General features: G+C 40.5%; 2 protein-coding genes across 3 annotated transcripts in view; one reads left to right on the top strand and one right to left on the bottom strand.

The window, feature by feature from the left end:
* Positions 1-21,736, top strand: part of LOC310634265 (aquaporin-5-like) — a 381,927-nt gene that overhangs the window by 62,070 nt on the left and 298,121 nt on the right. The gene's annotated exons all lie outside the window — the stretch shown is intronic.
* The window catches only part of SLC4A8 (solute carrier family 4 member 8), a gene marked incomplete at its 5' end in the record, with an annotated part of 113,837 nt that continues 99,365 nt past the window's right edge, over positions 7,265-21,736 (bottom strand). The window contains 5 exons of the mRNA XM_083352449.1: positions 7,265-7,365; positions 9,250-9,365; positions 12,619-12,756; positions 14,659-14,832; positions 16,983-17,051. Of these exons, the coding sequence (XP_083208575.1) occupies positions 7,278-7,365; positions 9,250-9,365; positions 12,619-12,756; positions 14,659-14,832; positions 16,983-17,051 (585 nt within the window). The 3' untranslated portion in view covers positions 7,265-7,277. The remainder of the gene's footprint in view (positions 7,366-9,249; positions 9,366-12,618; positions 12,757-14,658; positions 14,833-16,982; positions 17,052-21,736) is intronic.

Here is a 21,736-nt window from a genome sequence, read left to right as displayed (position 1 = left end):
GATATTCTCCATATCAGCTCATGATTTGGTCACTGAAGACTTCCTTTATTCATGGCATGCACGCAGATTAAAAAAATTAAGTATCTTAAAAATATGAGTATACAGTACAAGTAAAATAATTTTTAAAAATCAGAAAATGAGAAAGCACTATAAAATTTTAAGACCTGTTTCAACGGAAACACTGTCTTCTGAAAATAACATGACAAAAAGAGTACATTTAGAATAATATTTTAATATTGAAGTTTCACATACAGTTCAGCAATGGGTACAAGTCTCAATCATCAGAGTGTTATCATTACTGACAGAGTTTGTACAGACATGGAGTATGAGGCAGAATCAGTGATTTTTAGCCATAAAACAACAAAACTATACTTATTTAGATAACTCATCTTTGAGCAAAGTTTTAGCAAATGTATTTCGGTTTCTACAGAACGAATAAGAGCCCATCTCCCCATTATTACATTTATTTACAATAAGGGGTGGGGTTTTTTAAATTACATTTCTTACAACAAAATAAATATTGTTTTCTTTTATATCTAAAAAGAAAATAGTTTCTCTATTTCTACATGTAGTTGTCATAGGAGGAAGAAAAAACACTAGAAAAATGTGCCAGCACCTTTTCTTGGATTCCCCTCCTTCTTCATTTAAGATTATGAAATTCTTCATAATTTTCAAAAATAGCCAATATGCTTGAACAACTGAACCCAGAGCGTGTTATCATCTTTTCCTATTACCTCCCTGTCTGTTGGAATTGCAGTTCCATCATCTTAGGATTTCCAGTTTGTGGGAGATTAATCTAAAATGGATCAAGAGCAGACCTCATGAATGTTCTGGAAAAAACCGGAACAAAGTCTACAGTCCCTTAGCCCCCAATGAATGATGTGGATTTACTACCTCCAGCTAGTCTTTATTTGTATTTTTTCTGGTCTACTTTGCAGAAGATTGGAATAATATTTTTTTTAAAAAAAAAAACCTATGCTGTGGTCATGGAAACTATTAGGCATTCAGAGGCAGCCAAGGTGAATTTTCTACCTTGTAATCTGTCCTCTTCCCTTTCCTGTGCTACTCAGAAGTTTAGCCTCCTTCCTCCTGCTTCCCCAAATGAATGTCAACCCTCTGAATTGAAAAACTATCCATCTGGATGCTATTTACCAAATAAATATTTATTCCTTTGTTTTTCAAAAGTATTTTATTCATCAATAGATAGTGGGCATCTTCTCTAGATTATGTAAGCGAAAGACACAATAGACTTATTTCTCAATACTGGGACCTTTTCCAGTCTTGAGGTTTACAGTATGCTTTAATTCAGAATGATCCCAAGTACCTGGAGTAACACATAGCTCCACAGATCCATCTCTGCCACCTTTCAATATTATTCCAAAACAGATTGTTTGGAATGAGGTTTTTTTTCTTCCATTCAATCGTAATTGAAACCACCTAGACAGGTCCTTGCAATTTTCTAGGCAAGGTTTTTCAGAAATGGTTTGCCACTGCCTCCTTCCTAGGGCTGAGAGAAAATGACTGGCCCAAGATCACCCAGCTGGCTTGTGCCTTAGGCAGGACTAGAATTCAGATTCCAGGTTTCTAACCTAATACTTTATCTACTATACCAAACTAGCTCTGTGATATGAATCTAGCCATGTGTTAACCGAGATTGTTGGTGTTTTACTTGACCAACTAATATAACAGTACTCTGTAAATAACCAATAATTGCCACAATCCACACATTAATGTATCTATCATGATACTGTTTTCTGTTTTTTCCTCTTAGCCCCTAATACAAGTAGTCCTCATTTACCAACTGCAGTTGGGAGTGGCAACTCTATTGCTATCAGATGTAAAGTAAATGTCATGTGACTGTGCCCAATTTAGTGGTGATTAAGAGATGCACTGTTGATCATTAAGCATTACATCATATCATGACTTGCCACTTCCTAATGGCTTCCCCATTGAAGCCTGCTGTGAAGGTTATAAATGACAAGAACGTGACCATGGGATATTGCAATCATCATAAATGTTTGCCGGATGGCAAGTGTCTGAATCACAATCACATGATTGTAGGGGTACTGCAATGGCTGCTATTTCAAGGACCAATTTCAAGTATCCTTTTTCAGTGTTCTAGCTTCAAATGACTGCTGAATGAGTGGTTTATATGTGAGGACTACCTGTATTGCTCTGCTATTTCCTACTCTGGTTCTGCCAACTTATCCGAAGAGTCTTTCAGTACTTTTAGACACAAAGCTGAGCATTTTCTTTTATGATTATTAAATAAAACACATTGCCACAACTAAGACAAACTCCTTTATGAAAATTAAGATGCAAATGATTTGGACCCTCTACCAGACCTGATTCTAGGAGATGTGGGGGTTGAGTTGTCTTCTCAGATCAATAAATCTTTTGAAAGATGCTTTTCCTTCCCAACTGATTAAGTACTACTGGGTTCTTTTTCAAATTATCCATCAAATTACCCAACGACTGAAACTGTTTTATCAGGTTGAATATACTGTATCTGATAATGAAATCAGTCATAATTTTTATTTTATATTCAGTTAGGCAGAATAAAGTAAATAATGTATATTCATTTGTAATTTGTTGCCTTTATTTTTAGCACTGCTTCTCTCCCACTGCTCTATGAAAATTCATACTAATACAAACCAGTGTTTACTGGCAGTGTCTCTCATCACCACCCAAATTAAACTCATGAAGAGTTTTAGAATTGGGTGGTGATGAGAGACACTGCTACAAAGCTCAAATTTCTGTGACTTCCTTTTTTCAGCAATGAAATCCATCAAAGAAACTGAAGGTCTTACTGAAAGACACTGCAACAATTGTTTGACAAATACTGTCTCATCATATATACAGGTAGTCCTTGACTTATGACTGCCGCTGAGCTCAAAATTTCTGTTGCTAAGCAAGACAGTTGTTAACTGCCTTCTGCCCCATTTTATGAGCTTTCTTGCCACAGTGGTTAATCACTGCAGTTGTTAAATTAGTAACATCGTTGTTAAATCAAACTGGCTTCCCCACGGACTTTGCTTGTCAGAAGATCACAAAAGATAATCATATGATCCTGGGATAATGCAACCGTCATAAATGTGAACCAGTTACCAAACACCTGAATTTTAATCATGTGATCACAGGGATGCTGCAATGGTTGTAAGTGTGAAAAATGGTCATAAGTCACTTCTTTCAATACCGTTGTAACAGTCATTAAACAAATGGTTATAAGTCGAGAACTACCTGTAACTGATTTATGGGAAACTTGCTGATGGTATGCAGTGTCAGTGTTCATACCTGCATAACCCAAGATTATTCATCCCCTGAAGCTTTAAATTTGTTTAGTTCTCACTTAATTTTGTTCAAATTGTCATTATTTTATTATTCTCTATAATTATGATTAGGTAAGCAGGAGAATCAGTACTGTTTTAATTATTATCTTCTTTATTCTAATATGCCACAATTTAAACGCTTTTATTTAAAAACCCTCAAAATTTATTTCGTGATGCAGATTTTTTTGCGGAAGGGTTTGTCATTTCCATGCAGTGGTCATCATATGAATAACCACACGTGCATGTGGGCCATTTTGTGAATTTCACCCATAACATGCTTTTCTGAAGATAAAATATGCCTACTGGCTTCAAAAGGTTGGAAACCCACGTCACAATGTTAAGTTGTCTCACGTCAATCAGAAAGAACCAATTGCTTGATTCTTTCCTATATTTGGTAGTGACATTGTAAGAATTTGAAATCTGAAATTTCCCATAGTGAAGCAGCCTAAAAGATGAACTACCAAAGAGATGAGCTTACAAGATGACTTGGCCACACTTCTACAGTACGGAGTACAAGGAACACAGAGCCAGCTTGGTTTCCACAAATACCAGTCTACATGGAAGCCTAGGATGTAAGCAGTGCTTTTTTGTAAAATAAAAAAAAAGTGCCAGAACTCACACACGTCATATAACCCGCCTTGCCTACCCTACAAGGTTCCATCCAAAAAAGGTGCCGGAACTCCATTCTGGGCATTCTATGACAAAAAAAGCCCTGAATGTAAGTGTATATAACTTTGCTTTCCCATCCTTGCTAGCCTCATTGCATCACAAAAGACACAATAAGGAGTCATTTTGCTGCGTCAAGACTGCATACCAAAGTGGATCATCTCTAAGAGTTCTCTGCAGGAAGTGGCGCTTCCCAGTTCTTAACAAAGGCAGCAATTTATGCTATTAGAGGAAATGTGGGGGGGAGGGGGGAAGTTTTATTGCCAATCACATTGCTCATCAATGCAGCTTTTTTCACTTTAGTTTTTAATTATTGGAGCTAAAATGCATAAAGAAACGTTTTGCTGCATACTTAGCTGTCCAATATTTACAATGAGTTTTAGCTTAACTTTCTCAGAAATGATACACTGAATCTAACTGACTCACTCCCGGGCAACTCTGTGTGGCAATCTTCCTTAACATTGTGACATGCCAGGATACTGGATAAGAATTTTGGGAACTGAACTTTAACACATCAGGTTAAATGTTTTAACGCAGAGAATATCCGCATTAACACTTTGTGCATTGCCTTTAATGGAATTGTACTAGAGTGCGTACAATTTGTTGTATGGTTAAAAAAATAGATATGCATCTGTACTTTTTAAAAAAGTCTGCAAAATATTTATCTTATTCTCCAAAAACATAAATCTTAAACAAGAAGGGTTCAGCGGAGTTACTTTAAAGCAGTTTTCCATAGGACCATATGCAAAGTGTGCTTTCATATCTATTATTTTGGTCCTTCTTTTTGTAAACTGTTTTGAGTGCTAGAAATGTGAGATTAAATATTCTATCACCAACAACAACAAGAAAAGGAAAAGCAATGGTGTAGAATGGACTATAGGGCAGGAATGAACGATCTCTTTGTCTGTCCACAGTCATATTTCGAGGGAGGTTAAACTATGGAGCCCACATGATGCTAGTGGATGGGATAAGAAGCAAGGTCTCTGTGGGATTAAAGTCATCCATTTTCTCTTTAACCCTGATCTCTTGTTTTATCTTCTTGATATCTTCTCTCTCCTTCTGTCTCTCCCCTTCTTCCTGTCAATCAAGCAGGCTGCGTGGAAAGGGAGAAATCACTTTTGCCAAATAATTTGTCTTATGTCATTATAACTATAACTTTTTGGAAATGAGACTGAGGAACACTTGAAATTATTATTCTAGAGAAGAAGAACAGAATCTTGAAAACTGTCAGAGCTTCTTTGTACTACATCTCGTAACGAGCAAAATTAGTTTGTATGTGTGCGTTATTTTGAGTTTCTTTCTCATGTTTCCTTATTTCTCACATCTGGGTAATATTTTGTGAATGACCACCCTTTACAGTTCATTCATCCCTTCCTATTCCCAAGGCCATATATATATTTTATCAAATGGATGAAGAGAGATAATAGATGTTTGCATTTCACTTAAGCATACTACACTACCTCCTAGTTTGTACACACCTTGAGGTCCAGTATCTATTTTATTTTTGCCCACACATTACCTTGGCAACTAGTAATCATCAAAATAGTGCAAACAGTGACATTGACAACTCTTCTATTAATCACCATTTCCTCCCCTTTGCACGGCTGAGATCAATGGCTTGGCTGAATTCACCCTAAATATGAAATCACATTAACAAAGAAACATACACATTTCCTTAAAATCTCTTCACAAGATTGGCTGCCAAATAAACAAGGAACCAAAAAAGAATTTAAGCAGCGTGATTATGAAATAAAATTGGGGGAGGGGGGGGAAACATGGAGACATTTCTCCCACTTATTTGTAATATTGGGTTACCTTTTATCAATTGCTTGTGTGGTAACTCAGCTACATTTTATTATTGGATTTTGCAGACAACACCCACATCTCTAAGTAGCACCCAATAAACCAAAACCAAAGAGAAACTCAAAATAGTTGTGGCATAATGTTGCTGTACATTCAAAGTGGAAATTGTTGAACACACACCGGAAGGCCAAAAAAAAAAAGTGGCAGCACTCTCTCTACTACTAAGAAATTGTAATACAGCAAATATGCACACAAGCGAGTCTTTAACACTAGACTTTCATTACCTTGCTGGTCAAAAGATAATTAGAATGCCCACTGAAGCACACAAAGGATAATCAAATCACTTCTCAATGGCTTTAATATGAACCCAGTTACTTGTATGAAGGAAGTATCAGGGCAGTTAGTTAGTCTGTGCCTTTTCCATTGCAAAAGTATGTTCTCTCCTTCACCTGCACACCTCGGCTCTTCCCTGAGTCATTTTCATGGGCTGCAAGCGCCTTGTCCCAAGCCAACTCCCAAATGGCCAAGCTGTAAATCGAAAATTGCCATTAGACATACTAGTCCAGGATACCCTGAAGACATTTTCCCGGATCTTTTATTTCTCCCCCACCCCAACTTGTAAAGAAATGAAACAGCAAATAATAACCATGGTTGTCCAGTTATGTCCTTGGCATATACAAACAGTCTAAAGTGGCACAGTAGTCTAGAAATGGAACTCTCGCCTCACAGTCAGAAGGCTGTGAGTTTGATCCTAAGTAGTGGCAGGTATTTCTCTCTCTGGGCACAGTGAGTAATTGTCTGCTGCGAACTCTACATAGGTGTCAGGAAGGGCATCCAGTCAGTAAATGCTCAAGCTCCGTTCAGTCGCCCCGACTCCACCCCAATGCAAGGGATTATAAGGTTGTCAAAAGAAAAAAAATGTAGTTTGCAAATTTCTGCTTCTGGATCAGAAGTCATTAGTCAAATGACTGGTCTTCCTCTATCTATACGCTATATATAATACAACTGTTGACTTGCCATGCTGCACAGAGGGTATGGTGATTTTTGTGGGCATACATTGACTATATTCAGTTCACAGTAATAGATGTAGGAAAGCTACAGTATTTGGAGAGGTGTGGATAACAATTTTCAGCATGCCATTTTTTAAAACTACCCAGATTGTTGGGGGCAATTAAGCTGACTTTATAATAATGCCGCTTGGGCGGTGTATGAAAGCCCTAATAAGCAGGCATATACATAGAATGAAGGCTACTGCTAAGCTTGTAAGCCGCCCTGAGTCTTCGGAGAAGGGCGGGATATAAATGGAATTAAAATAAAAAATTATATAATCTTCCACTGGCCCTTGGTGCTCTTTGAGCTTGGTGGTTTTCTTGCAGATGTTTCCTTACCAAACTAGGTGACATTATCATTTCTTGAAGATTTCATGTAGTGATTTGAGACTGCCCTATAGAAAATTTCCCATACCTATTCCTTTTAACTTCAGAGTTTTTCTGTGTTCATGGTGAGAGTCTTCCACATAGTTGTTTTAGGCATTTCTTCTGAGATGTTGATATCTGCAGGATCAGGCCTACAATAACATTTTCATTAAGAGAACTTCATATTTTATAAAATTATTCTCATCATTTAGAGTTGATTCCCCTGGCTTAAATGAGGTAGGAATTAATCACGGACTGTTTCCAAATACAACACATATAATTCAGTTTCTTTCAAAACACTGAATTATATTTTATAATTAGAAAAACTGTCCTTTTCCCTGATTATGTGAACAAAGCCATGACTATACTAATTAAGTGTGAGATGCCAAAATTTTTAAATATTAAAAGTGACTGTCAATGCACAAATACAGTTCATACATATCCCTATATGGGGGAGTAGAAGGAATAGCACATCCGTTTTTCTGATATTGTTATCCTTTTCTTAGTTGTATACCACCCTCATTAGATATAAGTAGTCCTTGACTTACAGTCATAATTAAGTCCAAAATTCCTGATGCAAAGTGAGACAGACGTTAAGCAAGTTTTGCCCATTTTACAACCTTTCTTGCCCCAATTGTTAAGCGAATCATTGCAGTTGTTAAAATTAGCAACATAGTTGTTAAGTGAATCTGGCTTCCCAATTGATTTTGTCAGAAGGTCACAAAAGGTGATCACATGACTCTGGGATGGATGGATGGATGGATGGATAGAGATAGATAGATAGATAGATAGATAGATAGATAGATAGATAGATAGATAGGTAGGTAGGTAGGTAGGTAGGTAGACAGACAGACAGACAGACAGACAGACAGACAGACAGATAAGAAAGGAATAAGGAAGAATGGGTGATAGTATAGCTAACTTAATTATAGTCTAAGTAAAATCTTTAAAATGGCCTGGAAATGAAAAACAGGTTTTTTTCTTTCAACAATAATGGAGAACTTGAGTCCTAGGAGCAAAATATCTTGTCCCACAACCCGCTGGAAATTCTAGCACAACACAACACAACAGGCAACTAGGCATAAATGAAGGGACTCATTTTTCCTTCAATAATGTGTGTCTGGGAAAAAGTGGGAGAAATTCAATCCTTTGTTAGATCTGTTTCAAGAAACTTATTTTCAGTACAGCATCAAGAACTACTCACGAAAGGGCACCTGCAGAATAAACAAATTATTTTGATTTTTTTTAAAAAAAGTATAATAGTAGCTGCATTGCTCATGGGGGGGGGGGCGGGGAGGAGAGAATCAGAATAAGAACAATCTACAGAAATAGTTCCTTTAACAGCACAATGTTTTAAAACAGCTGCAAGCTTTTGAGTTTAAAATCCTTCCTCCAGCTAAATAATTAAAAATCTCAAAAAAGAAGAGGGCAGAGTTGGGGCTGATGCTAGGACCTGAGGCAATCCTAAATGCAAGGAGAAGCTCCGGAGGAATGCTATTCTGATGTTAACTGGTGCAGGGTGGTGCTACACATTGAGCAACAATAATAAGGGGACATCTTTAAAGATCCTGGAGAGGGGGGATCCCAAACTTGGTCCTTTTTAAGGACTCAGCTTTGGAAACAGAAATTCCAGCAGCTACAATCCACATCATTTCCCATACAAGGGGGACACAGCTCAACTAGGCCGTGTATATATTTACAAAGCTGGAAAATATTTAAGATGCTACTCTTAAAAAAATCCCAGTGATGGAGCCATGATTGTCTGCATATGAGCAGAGTTGTAAAAGTGGTTGATAGCACTCAAAAGATGTGACAAAGCAGGGATCTTCAGACTTGGCCCTTTTATGACTTGTGGACTTCTGGGAGTTGAAGTCCACAAGTCATAAAAGGGCCAAGTTTGAAGACCCTTGTGCCAAAGGGTATTCCAATACCTTTCCAAAGAGGTTACTGGAAGAATTGAAATAGCAATACCAGGGGGCAACAACAGCACAAACAACAATGTAATAATTGCTTTTAGCTTATTTTTTTTTCTTTACCTAATGTCAATTTTTGGTACATTTTTTGAGTTTCCTGGAACTGCCAAGTAATTTGAAGTCATTGGAGACATTTCAATTAAAGCTGAGGTGCTGTCTTCCATCATCTTCTGAGATTCCTTTTTAACACGGAGAAATTTTGGTTTAGATTGTGATGAAATAGTCTGCACACAGGTCAACCAAAGTTTGCTATGACCGAATCGATAACGGTTACCTTTGGATAACATTTTCAACATTTTATATAGGGTAAGTTAACACTACAATCAGTTTATTTAGTATCCCCAATAACCTGAGTTGTACCAAGAATACTAATGACATAGAGTCTTCTTTAATGTCTTCCTATCAAAAGGAAGGCATGCAACTGAACAGGCATATAATCAACAATAATAACAGCTGAGTTTATGTCCTTTATATTCTGATAGCAAGGCATACAATTGTTGATAATGCTGGACCAAGATGCCCTACGCACAGTCACTCATGTGCTTGTGACCTCCCGTTTAGACTACTGCAACGCTCTCTACATGGGGCTGCCCTTGAGGATCACTCGGAGGCTTCAACTGGTGCAGAATGCGGCCGCGCGAGTTGTGATGGGGGTTTCCCGATACTCCCATGTAACACCTCCACTCTGTGAGCTGCATTGGCTTCCGGTTGCCCTCCGGGTGAGATTCAAGGTGCTGGTGATGACCTATAAAGCCCTAAATGGCTTGGGTCCAGGATATTTGAGGGAACACCTGCTGCCAGCATCAAGTTCCCTTCGTCCAGTGCGCTCGCAGAGGGAGGGTCTTCTCAGGGTGCCGCCGGTAAAAGATTGCCGGCGGATAACACCCAGGGGGAGGGCCTTTTCTGTGGGTGCGACTGCCCTCTGGAACCAGCTGCCTGTGGAGCTCAGGACTGCCCCTGACCTACGTTCATTCTGCCGAGACCTGAAGACTTGGCTCTTTGAGCATTCTGGCCCAGGCTGAGAATTTTAACTGGGGTTTTATTTTCAGGGATAATTTAATCTTTTATTTGTCTTTTAACTTTGTATTTTGTATTGGTGTGATTTTAAAATGCCCTGTAAACCGCCCTGAGTCCTTCGGGAAAGGGCGGTATATAAATCTAATAAAATAAAATAAAATAAATAAATAATTTATCAACTTTCATGACATTTGCTGACAATAAAGAAAAGGGTTTCCACCAGAGTAGTCTGATCTGCATTACGTCCTGAACGTATTATTTTATCTGTATTGCATCATTACTATAGTAAAATGTTCCAATTTATTTAGCACCTACATAGCCCATGCCTGAAGGAGGCGACGTTCTATCTATGATGGCCCAAGACATGGATTTCTTTCCTAAGGTAAAGGTAAAGGTTCCCCTGCACATGCGTGCTAGTCGTTTCCGACTCTAGGGGCCGGTGCTCATCTCCGTTTCAAAGCCGAAGAGCCAGCGCTTGTCCGAGGACGTCTCCGTGGTCATGTGGCCGGCATGACTAGATGCCAAAGGCGTACGGAACGCTGTTACCTTCCCCACCGTAGTGTTCCCTATTTTTGTACTTGCATTTTTACATGCTTTCGAACTGCTAGGTTGGCAGAAGCTGGGACGAGTAACAGGCGCTCACTCTGTTACACGGCACTCGGGATTTGACCCTCCAAACTGCCGACCTTCTGATCGACAAGCTCAGCGTCCTAACTCACTGAGCCACCGCGTCCCTTTCCTACAAGTTACCACCAAAGCCAGACAGTTATGCCCAGCCTGACCTAAGGGCCCACAATACCCACAGCAATTGCCACCCAAAAGAGACAGAGAGAGAGGAAGATGGCAAAGGATCATATCCCGAGAGTCTGGGACCACAATAGAGCAGCTAAGAAAAAAAGATATGGAAACACAAGAAAAAAAAGAGGACTGGAACTGTGTGCAAAAATGAGCAATTTAAGCTGAAGAAGAGGGCAACCTTTTCTGCTCAAAGCTGTTTTTTCCCTGGTGAAATTTCTGGAGAAAAAGCCAATCTTGTTTTTAAAGAAAGGTCTACGGCTCCCTCTTGTGGTCGTTCGTGAGAACCTAGAGAAGCAAGACTTGAAAGCAGCCTTGCACTTTTTCACCATAGTGGTGATTATATTAGTAAGGTGTCTGGATAAGATCTGACTTTAAGTTTCCCCAAAGCACTGGAGAGCTGCCTGCAGAAGCCAGCGGTCACATCAGATCAGCAGCGCACAGGAAAAAGGGACATGGAGTACAGTGTCCAGAAACCCGAAAGCAAACAACGATGTGAATGTTGGACGGGTTTCTGCCCCTGATTACATCATCACTCAATGCAGTTCCTGGCAAAGGGCCAGGACCCGTATATAGCCACAACATGGAAAAATGGAAAACATCAGTTATGGGCTGAGGGTGAGATGGAGACAGTATCAAGAGGACATAACAAGGTACATTCAAGTTACGGTTAGGGCCACGTGTGGACGAACCCTTGGAAGGGAGAATACCTGCAATTGTCATGCCAGTTCTGTCTGCATGTATGTAAAGAACTGCATGGACCACACGTTTATTTTGAAGAATTAGGAGAACCAGTTTGGTGTAGCGGTTAAAGCACCAGACTACAAACCGGGACACTGTGAGTTCCAGTCCTGTCTTAGGCCAGCTGAGTGACCTTGGGCCAATCTCTCTCTCTGTCTCAGCGCAGCCCACCTTCCAGGGGTATTGTTTGTGGTGGAGAAAACAGGAGAAAGGAGCATTAGGTGTGTGAAAATAATAAAGGCAGGATAAAAATAAATAGTATCTTTTTTCTTCAGAATTCCAGACTGTGTAAAGCAAGGATCAAACTTGGCCCTTTTATGACTTGTGGACGTTGATTCCCAGAATTCCTCAGCCAGGCATGCTGGCTGAGGAATTCTGGGAGTTGAAGTCCACAAGTCATAAAAGGGCCACATTTGAAGACCCCCTAGTGTAAAGACAGCAAACTTTATTCAACTTTGTCCAAACGGGATAAAAGATGTCGACAAAGATCAGTGAGAATAGATAGGAAAGTCATTTAGCCCCTAAGCAGAGGAAAACTTTAAAAAGGGATCACTAAAGACTCGTCCTTTCAACTCTGCTGAAGCACACTTAATTTCATACATACACACACAACACACACACAGACACACACGTACATATCTTGGTACTAAGTACAGGGAGTCCTCAACATACAATCTCAATTGAGCCTAAAGTTTCTTTTGCTAAGGGAGAGAGTTGTTAAGTGAATTTTTATCACATGACCATGGGGATGTTGCAACAGTCATACTTGTGAAAACCGGTCATAAGTCACTTTTTTCAGTGCTGTTGTAACTTCGAACTGTCACTAAACAAACTGTCGCAAGTCGAGGACTACCTGTATGTGTACTTAAGCCTACTCACGTCTTCTTGTTTTGCCTTTTGGATAGCATCCTCTAATGTTTTCTTCTTGCTTTCTGGCATGACATCATCAAGCCAGCTCAGTTCCCGCTTTGAAAAGCATAAATCCATGACCTTCCGAACAAAGACCAGCGCTAAAACCTTTGGGAGGGAGAAAAGAGGAAGGAGACAGGGGAAAAAAAAGTAACATTCCTGAGATGACAACAGTTTTCACTGGAAATGAGTAAAGTAGATAATAAGCACCAGAAAAAAATGAAATTCAAAGAGAGAGAACCAGTGAGTAAGTCAGGCATCATCAAGATCTCTTTTTCCAAAAGTTTTCATTATGGCAAATAAGCTTGCTTTTATGCTGATTCTGGGGCTGCTGTTCTCCCAATATTAAATAAAGACAACCATTGGTCTTTTATGATACTGCTAAAACTGATAGGAAAAGGCTAGAAACAATATAGAATTCATCAGGGACAATGGGTGCAAAAAAAGTGGATTTAATTATCTTGGAGCTATTTGGTAGACATACAGAAATGATCACATTGAGAGAAAATCAGATATTTTTAACTCCAAGCACATGATTAAAACCACAACTCCTCTGGTTTAAAAAAAAAGGCTCTTGTTAGCAAGCACGCTACAGGTAATCCTCACTTACCAACCGCCTTGTTTAGCAACCATTCACTTATGACCATCACAGCATCTTGCAGCCATGTGATCACCATTCATGGACCTGACAACCAGTTTCCAACAAGCAGAATTAACTGGGAGAACACAGAAGTAAAATCACAAGTTGTGGCCATGTGATACCTGATTTAACGACCACGGTGCTTAGTGATTGCCAGTCCTAGTTGAGGTCAGTAAGTGAGCACTACCTGTACAGCCCACTTGGGAGAACCTCCACCATAGCCATTAAGCATACGAGCAAGAGATCTATTAATTAACACTGACATTTAGGAAGAGATGATGGATGGCGTTGATCTGTTATGTCAATTGGACATGGAATTGTGAAATGGCATATTCCATCAAATCTACAAAAGCCTTCTTTATCCTAATTTCCAGTTTGTAAATAGTTCCACTGTTAACGTTTTCCCCTTAAGCCAGCAGCTTAAGCCAGTTGTCTTCCGGGTGAGATTTAAGGTGCTGGTACTTACCTTTAAAGCCTTACATGGCTTAGGCCCGGGATACTTGCAGGACCGTCTGCTACCGGGGACGACTTCCCATCGCCCAGTGCGCTCACACAGAGAGGGCCTCCTCAGGGTGCCGTCGGCCAGACAATGTCGGCTGGCAACCCCCAGGGGGAGGGCCTTCTCTGTGGGAGCACCAGCCCTTTGGAACCAACTTCCCCTTGAGCTTTGCATGGCCTCGGACCTCCGGTCCTTTCGCCGCGACCTCAAAACTTTTCTCTTCCATCAGGCTGACCTGGATTGATGATGGGTTTTTAAATATGTTTAAATTTTTAACTGTAGTTAATTTATTTTGGGGCTGTTACTTAATTCTTTTTTAATTTTTGTATTGTTGTTTTTATTGTTGTAAGCCGCCCTGAGTCCTTGGGGAGATAGGGCGGCATATAAGTCCCAAAAATAAATAAATAAATAGCTAATATATAGTAATTAAAGCACCAGGCTATAAAGTGGGAGGCCTCAAATTCAAGACCCACCTAAGCCATGAAAGGCAGCTGGGTGACCTTGGGGCCATCACTTTCTCTCATCCCAACTCACTCACAGGGTTGTTGTTGTAGGGGAAAAAAATGGGAAGAGGAAGGTGTGTTGGACATTTGTGTTGCCTTGAGTTATTTGTAAAAACAATCAAGGCGGGATACAAATACATAGATAAAATATGGTCATTCACTTGTTCTCTGACATACGTATAATATATAACCAACGACACATTTCTTTAGCATTGCAACTCAGGATTCTCAGCAAAATCGTATCTTCTTAAAATTGGGAAATGTCATACACTACCAGATCCCAGGTTAATGCCTTTGAGAGGTAATTCTGACTTTCCTCCCCATGCCCTTAGGACAGAGATGAACACTTGCAACTGAAGTATTTTTACCATCATGGGAAAGATAATGGCTGCAGGAGATGCCTTGACAACCCACAAGATGATCAGGCAGGTCAGCTGGATCATGGTGAAGAGATACACTTTCCTCAGCGGGACATGTCGCAGGTAAATGAAATCAGGCTGATGCTTGCTGGGCATTCCCATTAGCTTCAGGCGATCAAAAAACTAGAAAAATAGTACAACAAAAGCAGCAGGTGTTGTAAACAATGCAATTAGTAGAGTAGGCATTCTAAAAATTATATTGCTCCAACGGAGCATCCTGAATTTGTTCATGATAACTGGGAAGGCAAAGCAGAGAGTTGTACAATGGATGTGCTGCCATAAGGAAATCATCGCACAACCTAGTATGCAGGTGAAGAGCATTTTTCAAGCAAGAGCTCTAGTCAGCAATGCAAAAGCCATTAACCCTTCCTTCCAAACCTGCATCCTATGAACAGGAATCATATATATTTCCACCCATGACAAAAAGCACTTTGATGCTTTTTTGTGTGGTAATGTGTGGTTTCCCAGGGATCCTTTATTTTATACGTGGTAATATACTTTTAAAAAGTATATTTCTCAACCTCGCAATGCTAAGATGTATAGACTTCGACTAGCTGGGGAATCCTGAAAGTCCACACATTCTGAAGTTCTCAAGCTTAAGAAACACTGCTCTTAAATAATGACATATCCTCACAGCTTATACTTTCAAGATATTGCTCAAACTTTGAAATGTTCTAATTCTTAAGAAACAGCCCAGTTCAAAGTAAGGCATACGATTTGCATTCCATTGAACAGAACCTCAGCCCCCAATATCTCCTGCTGAAAGATAGAATGCAGTGCTTAACAGAAAAGGTTTACAACAAAAGAAAATGTATGTGCTTTGGGGAGTCACAAGCAAGCATGAAATAAATATATTGTGTCATATTCTGGTAGAATACAGAATATACAAAGTACGTTGTTGTTCAGTCACTACGTCATGTCCAACTCTTTGTGACCCCCTGGACTACAGGTCTGCAACCTGCGCCTCCGGAGCCGCATTTGGCTCTTTCAGCCATCTCCTGTGGCTCCCAGTCCTCTGCCATGTGCAGTCCAAAAAAAAAAAGTGGGACTAAAAAATTTCAACCAATCAATTCAAATATGCAGGTTAGGTGCATATCTCGCCTTGGCTCCACTCTTCAGTCAAACCCTGTTCTGCGCATGTGCACATGTACGCGCATGCACACACATTTTTTGTGGCTCCCAGTTTTTCCTTTTGTGAGGGAACAGGTTCCGAGTGGCTCTTTCACTGTTTCAGGTTGCTGATCCCTGCCCTGGACCATAGTATGCCAGCTCGTCTGTCCCCCTCCCCATCTCCCAGAGTTTACCCAAATTCACATTCCTTGCGTCAACTACACTCTCTAATCATCTCATCCTCTCCCCTCCCATTCTCCTTTTGTCCTCAATCTTTCCCAACATCAGGGTCTTCTCCAGTGAATCCTCTCTTCTCAGGAGGTGGCATACAAAGTATATCTGCATCCTTTTAAAATAGAAGTCACCAACTGTTTCATGAGATGGCATTATACCAAGACTTCAGTAAGGACATTCGAAATAAACTATTTTATTTATTTATTTTTTAAAAAATAATAATAATGAAAAACCTGAAAAATGGTCCAAATCTCAGGGTTTTATAATGTCCAACTCGGAGGGTGATGGGGAAGAAGTGAAGGTTATATGCTCTGATCCATTAACAGGCAAACATCCCAGAGACCAAAGCTCTAGTATGTAACAAATATCCAAACCTCTTTTGTCCAGTTTAGTGACCTCTGGGCCACAATGACTAGATCAAAACCCAACAGATCAATGACTCGTCTTATAGAAGCCCAGGGGACTGAACCATGGGGAAATGTAAGTCTGCAAGGCCTTGATACTTAAAGCAAAATGTCTGCTATTTTTTGCAAAGCTACTACGCAATGCTGAAATTATTGTCAGAAACTGTCTTCAGACCATGCTGGCCCCCTCAGCCAAGAAACAGAGATGAGCAGGGGTCCCCAACCTCTGGTCTATGGACCGGTACCGGGCCGCAGCATGCCAGCAACCAGTCCACACAAACAAGCAAAGCCCCATCCGCAGGATGCAGGCAACACGCAAAACCACACCCCCTCCGGTTCATGGAAAAACCTCTCTCCACGTAACCGGTCCCTGGTGCCCAAAAGGTTGGGGACCTCTGCCCTAAAGTTGCTCATGGCCGACTACGTTTTTACTACGGCAAATCTGGTGGAATGTATGTTTTCTCAGTTCGAAATGCAAAGTGCTTTTCTTAACCTTGCTATGCCTACGTAAAAATATATACATACCTGGATTCCGTTCAGAGAAGAAACACCCATATATAAAAACACTCCATAAAGAACAGGCATAGGTATGAACTGAAAAGAAAAAGAATGTAATAAGTACTACATGGAATGGAATTTAGGCATATCACTAAATTCTTTATAACTAAAAAAAATACTACCATCTTGTTTAACAATACAGGTAATCCTCGGCTTACAGCAGTTAGTTTAGTGACTGTTTGAAGTTACAAAAGCACTGGAAAAAGTGACGTATGACCGTTTTTCAAAGTTACAACTGTTGTAGCATCCCTGTGGTCACATGATCAAAACTCAGCCACTTGGCAACTGACTCATATTTATGACAGCTGCCGTGTCCCAGGGTCATGTGATCACTTTCGTTTCTTTCTAAAAATCAAAGTCAATGGGGAAGCCAGATTCACTTACTTATTTTTTATTTACTTATTTTAATTCCATTTATATCCCGCCCTTCTCCGAAGACTCTGGGCGGCTTACAAGCTTAGCAGTAGCCTTCATTCTATGTATATGCCTGCTTGTTAGGGCTTTCACACACACCCCCAAGCGGCATTATTACAAAGTCAGCTTAATTGCCCCCAACAATCTGGGTCACAAAAAAAAAACTTAACAATCATGTTACCAACTTAACAACTGTGGCAAGAAAGGTCATAAAATGGGGCAAAATTCACTTAAAAACTGTCTCATTTAGTAACAGAAATTGTGGTCGTACGTCAAGGACTACCTGTATAACTCCCCATAAATATGACATCTTTTTTTAAAAAAAAAACCCTATTCAATCACTGTTAAATATACTGGGCAAAATTAGTACATTTTGGCAACCACACTGCTATTATTTTCTGCACTACAGTCAGCCTTTGAAACACCACATGAAAATGCAACCTTTCTACTCGGTGAAAAGGAGCAGGACCACACAAAGCAACTCTAATTTAATGTGGTTGTTCAACTGAGTGGTGATTGGCAGGGTCCTGCAAAGGTCAAGAACTCCCCTTTCTGGAAGGTTTTAGACAAGATTTTGATGGCCACCTGTCAGGGGTGATTTAGTACAGGGGTCCCTAACCCAACAAGAACCAGTCCAGGCAATTGAGTGAAGCCCCATCCGCACACGCGTGGGATGCCAGCAGCATGAGAAACCACACACACACACACACACAGGGTCTGGGGGAAAAACCTCCCTCCCACAGAACAGATCCCTAGCGCCTAAAAGGTTGGGAGCCGCTGGCTCAGTGAATTTCTGCACTCTTGAATCACAGAGTTCAGAAATAGTTTTCGGAGACCGAGAAAAGGAGATATGATCTCCATGCTAGCATTACAAACATATGGAAGAGGGTGTTGTTATTGTTATGTTTAAACCCCAAGGGTCATAACTGTTTTTGAACAATTATGATAACTTTTATTCTGAATGAACAAAAGTGTCACTCTTGGTCTTTATAGCCAAGGATTTATTAAAGTTAATGTTAGTATCAAATCTGTCTTTAATCTGGGCCATGGGATACAATGTTGCATTTACACATTTTATATTGGAATTGAATGCAGAAAACCACACATTAACAGTTATGGGTTTCTCTCAGCTGTGGAGGTTTACTGAAAGGTACAGGTAGTCCTCAACTTACAACCATTTGTTTAGGGGCCATTCAAAATTATGACAGCACTAAAAAAAAGTGAATTTTAACCAGTCCTCGCACCTATAATCCTCACAGCATTCCCACAGTAAAAATTTGGGCGCTTGGCAACTGGTATGTATTTACAATGTTTGCAGTGTCCCAAGGGTCTTGTGATCTTCCCAGCTGGCTTACAATAAGCAAAGTCAATTTTTTTTTTGGGGGGGGGGGGGAGGAGCCGGTTTCACTTAATGACACGATTCACCTAACAACTACAGTATTTGCTTAACAATTGTGGCAAAATGGTGATGAAATGAGGTGCAGCTCACTCCACAACTACCTTGCCTAGCAGTAGTGGTCATAAGCCGAGGTACTGTACATACAATTTATAACTGTGGTCATAAGCTGAGGACTACCTGTCCTGTAGAATGTAACTATAGATAAGCTTCTAAATAAAATGAACAACAGAATGGTTTTAAGGGCGAATTTAAGATAAAACTGTTGCACTGAACCATTTTAGTCTACCTCCTGAGGCATGAACAAAGCCATTTATCCAAAATGGTATAGGGTTTCCTGCTTGAGCAGGGGGTTGGACTAGATGACCTCCAAGGTCCCTTCCAATTTTATTTTTATATTATTATTATTATTATTATTATTATTATTATTATTATTATTATTATTATTATTATTATCATCATCATCATCATCATTTTGTTGTTGTTGTTGTTAAGCATGGCTCTTCTGTTTCACTATGTTACTTCAGTCACTACTGTTGGGAAGTTACAGAGACTTCCACAGCTTTTTACATTTCACCAACTGATTTTATTGTGTATTTTCCCCCCACATCGTGTACGCATGTACACAGGTGCACAGCGAGGCATCTCTAACAGACTGTGTCAAAATGACAACATATGCAGTAACTTTAGGATACAAACTCTGTCCTGATGTCCTGATATCTGATGCAAATACATAAATAGCAGGTTTTGTATCACAATGTCATCATTTGCTCTCCCTTCCACCTCCCAATGCCTAGCCTTTATATAAATGTGCATGTCTATGCATGCATGATAGGATGGTGAACAAGACATTTCAGAATGTGCACAGAATGAAGCACCTCTTTTTGAACATTTAACGTCACCTGGTCATTTTTCAGGCACACGCAGTTGCTTGGCAAGCTCTCCCAGATCACCACCGCTGGAACAGGCATGCCCTTTCTGTTTCACGAACTAAAGAGATTCTACAGAATCTCTAAATTTTAAAGGATTTGCACATCTTTATCAGGCTGGGCTACACTTTGGATTGGGGAAAAATGGTGCTTCAAAATGCATGGATACATTCTGTGACGCTTGCATACCGATAGCAACAGTCAGCAAATCCTTACAGCAGCTGTTTCTTTCCCTTGGATCATCCAGATGTCCTCAACAAGCTTTAAGGAATAGCGAACAGGAGCTACGTGCATACCCATGAGTACGCCAAAGCACCTTTCCCCCCTTCAAACCCAAATTGCTGCACATCTATGAAAACGAATCCAGGATACTACCCAATCACAACGAGATCATTAATGGAGCACCACACGCACTGCCAGAGCTTTCTGCAGGTAAACTTTGAGTTACAACCACAATAGGGACTGGAAAATTAATCATTAAGTAGTGTGGTCATTAAGTTGGATATCACGTGATGGCAATTGATTTTATGAACTTTTTAGCCACAGTCATTTAGCAAAACATTGTGGTTGTTAAGCGAGACATCGCACGAAGATGACTTGCGGCCATCCCTGATGGCTTCCCCCACTGATTTTGCTTGCTGGAGGTTGGCAAATGATGATCACCTGACCACATGATGCTGCAACTGCCATAAATGCATAAGAATAGCCGAGCATCTGAATCATCACCTGGCCGCAGAGACGCTGTGGATAATTGTAAATATGAGGAGCCGTTTTAAGACACTTGTTTCAGAGCAACTTTGAACTGTCACCAAATATATGGTTGTAAGCCAAGGACTACCTCTATGGCAGGGCTTTTCAACCTTTTCACCCATTGTACCACTTTTAGGATATGGCAATATCTGAGTACCACAAGTCGCCTAGCAAGGTGTCCAAACCTTGATGACCAAAAAAAAAAAGGAAAAAAGTGATGAAGTACAGGTAGTCCTCGACTTACAACAGTTCGCTTAGTGACTGTTCGAAGTTACAATGACACTGAAAAAAGTGCCCCCCAAGCCACAGCCAAGCAAGACACCTGCCTGCCCACCTGGCAGTGCTCTTCCTCCTGTCTGAAGTTTTCATTGTTGTGAGCATATCTATTGAGGATTGGCAGTGGGGGTGGGGGGGTGTTTGGTTTTTAATCCCCCTGTCTGCTGGGTGGTTGCAGCAGGTTTTGGTCACTTCACATGATCCTGGGACACTGTGACTGTCATAAATATGAATCAGTTGCCAAGCATCTGAATGTAAATCACAAGACCCTGGAGATGCTGCAACATTCCAGCTGATCGGCGCTTCTTCTGGGCTCAGCAGAAGCACCAGGATCAGCGCTGAGCTCCAGCTGGAGCCTGGCGCTGATCCTGGCACTTCCGCTGAGCCCTGACAGCCCTGCAGCTCCAGCCGTCTCTCGCTCAGGCTTGTGTGGTGCTGCCATTCCCTTCCCCCACTACCATTTTTCTCGGATGGCCGCGTACCACCTGCCAGGTGCCAATGTGCCACGGGTGGTACCCGTACCACTGGTTGAAAAGCCTTGCTCTATGGCATTGGGATACCATGGCTATACATAATAGCACTAGTCTGGTGTAGTGGTGAAGGTGATAGACTAGAAACAAGGAGACTCTGGGTTCTATCCCCCCTTAGGCACGAGAGTCAGCTGGGTGACTTTGGGGCAGTTATTCTTTCTCAGCCCAACCACCTCACCGAGCGATAGTGGTGGTGCGGGAAATAGGAACGGAAAGGAGTCTTATGTATGTTCGCTGCTGAGAGTTAGTTATAAAATAATAAGAGTGGGCAAAAAAAAATCTAATAAATAAGAAAATTGAAGCCCAGATGTGGAAAGCAGTTATTAACTCTATTGCCTTGCAACCCCGTGGGCAGAATTTGCTCACTGTTATGGGAAATGATGCAGAAAGATATCTCCTTATTTTCTGTATATAAAAGGAATATCA

Source organism: Vipera ursinii (assembly GCF_947247035.1).
Source record: "Vipera ursinii genome assembly, chromosome: 2".
Classification (NCBI taxonomy): Eukaryota; Metazoa; Chordata; class Lepidosauria; order Squamata; family Viperidae; genus Vipera; species Vipera ursinii.
Note: the sequence above shows the minus strand (reverse complement) of the source record. Positions and strands in the feature narration are given on the sequence as shown.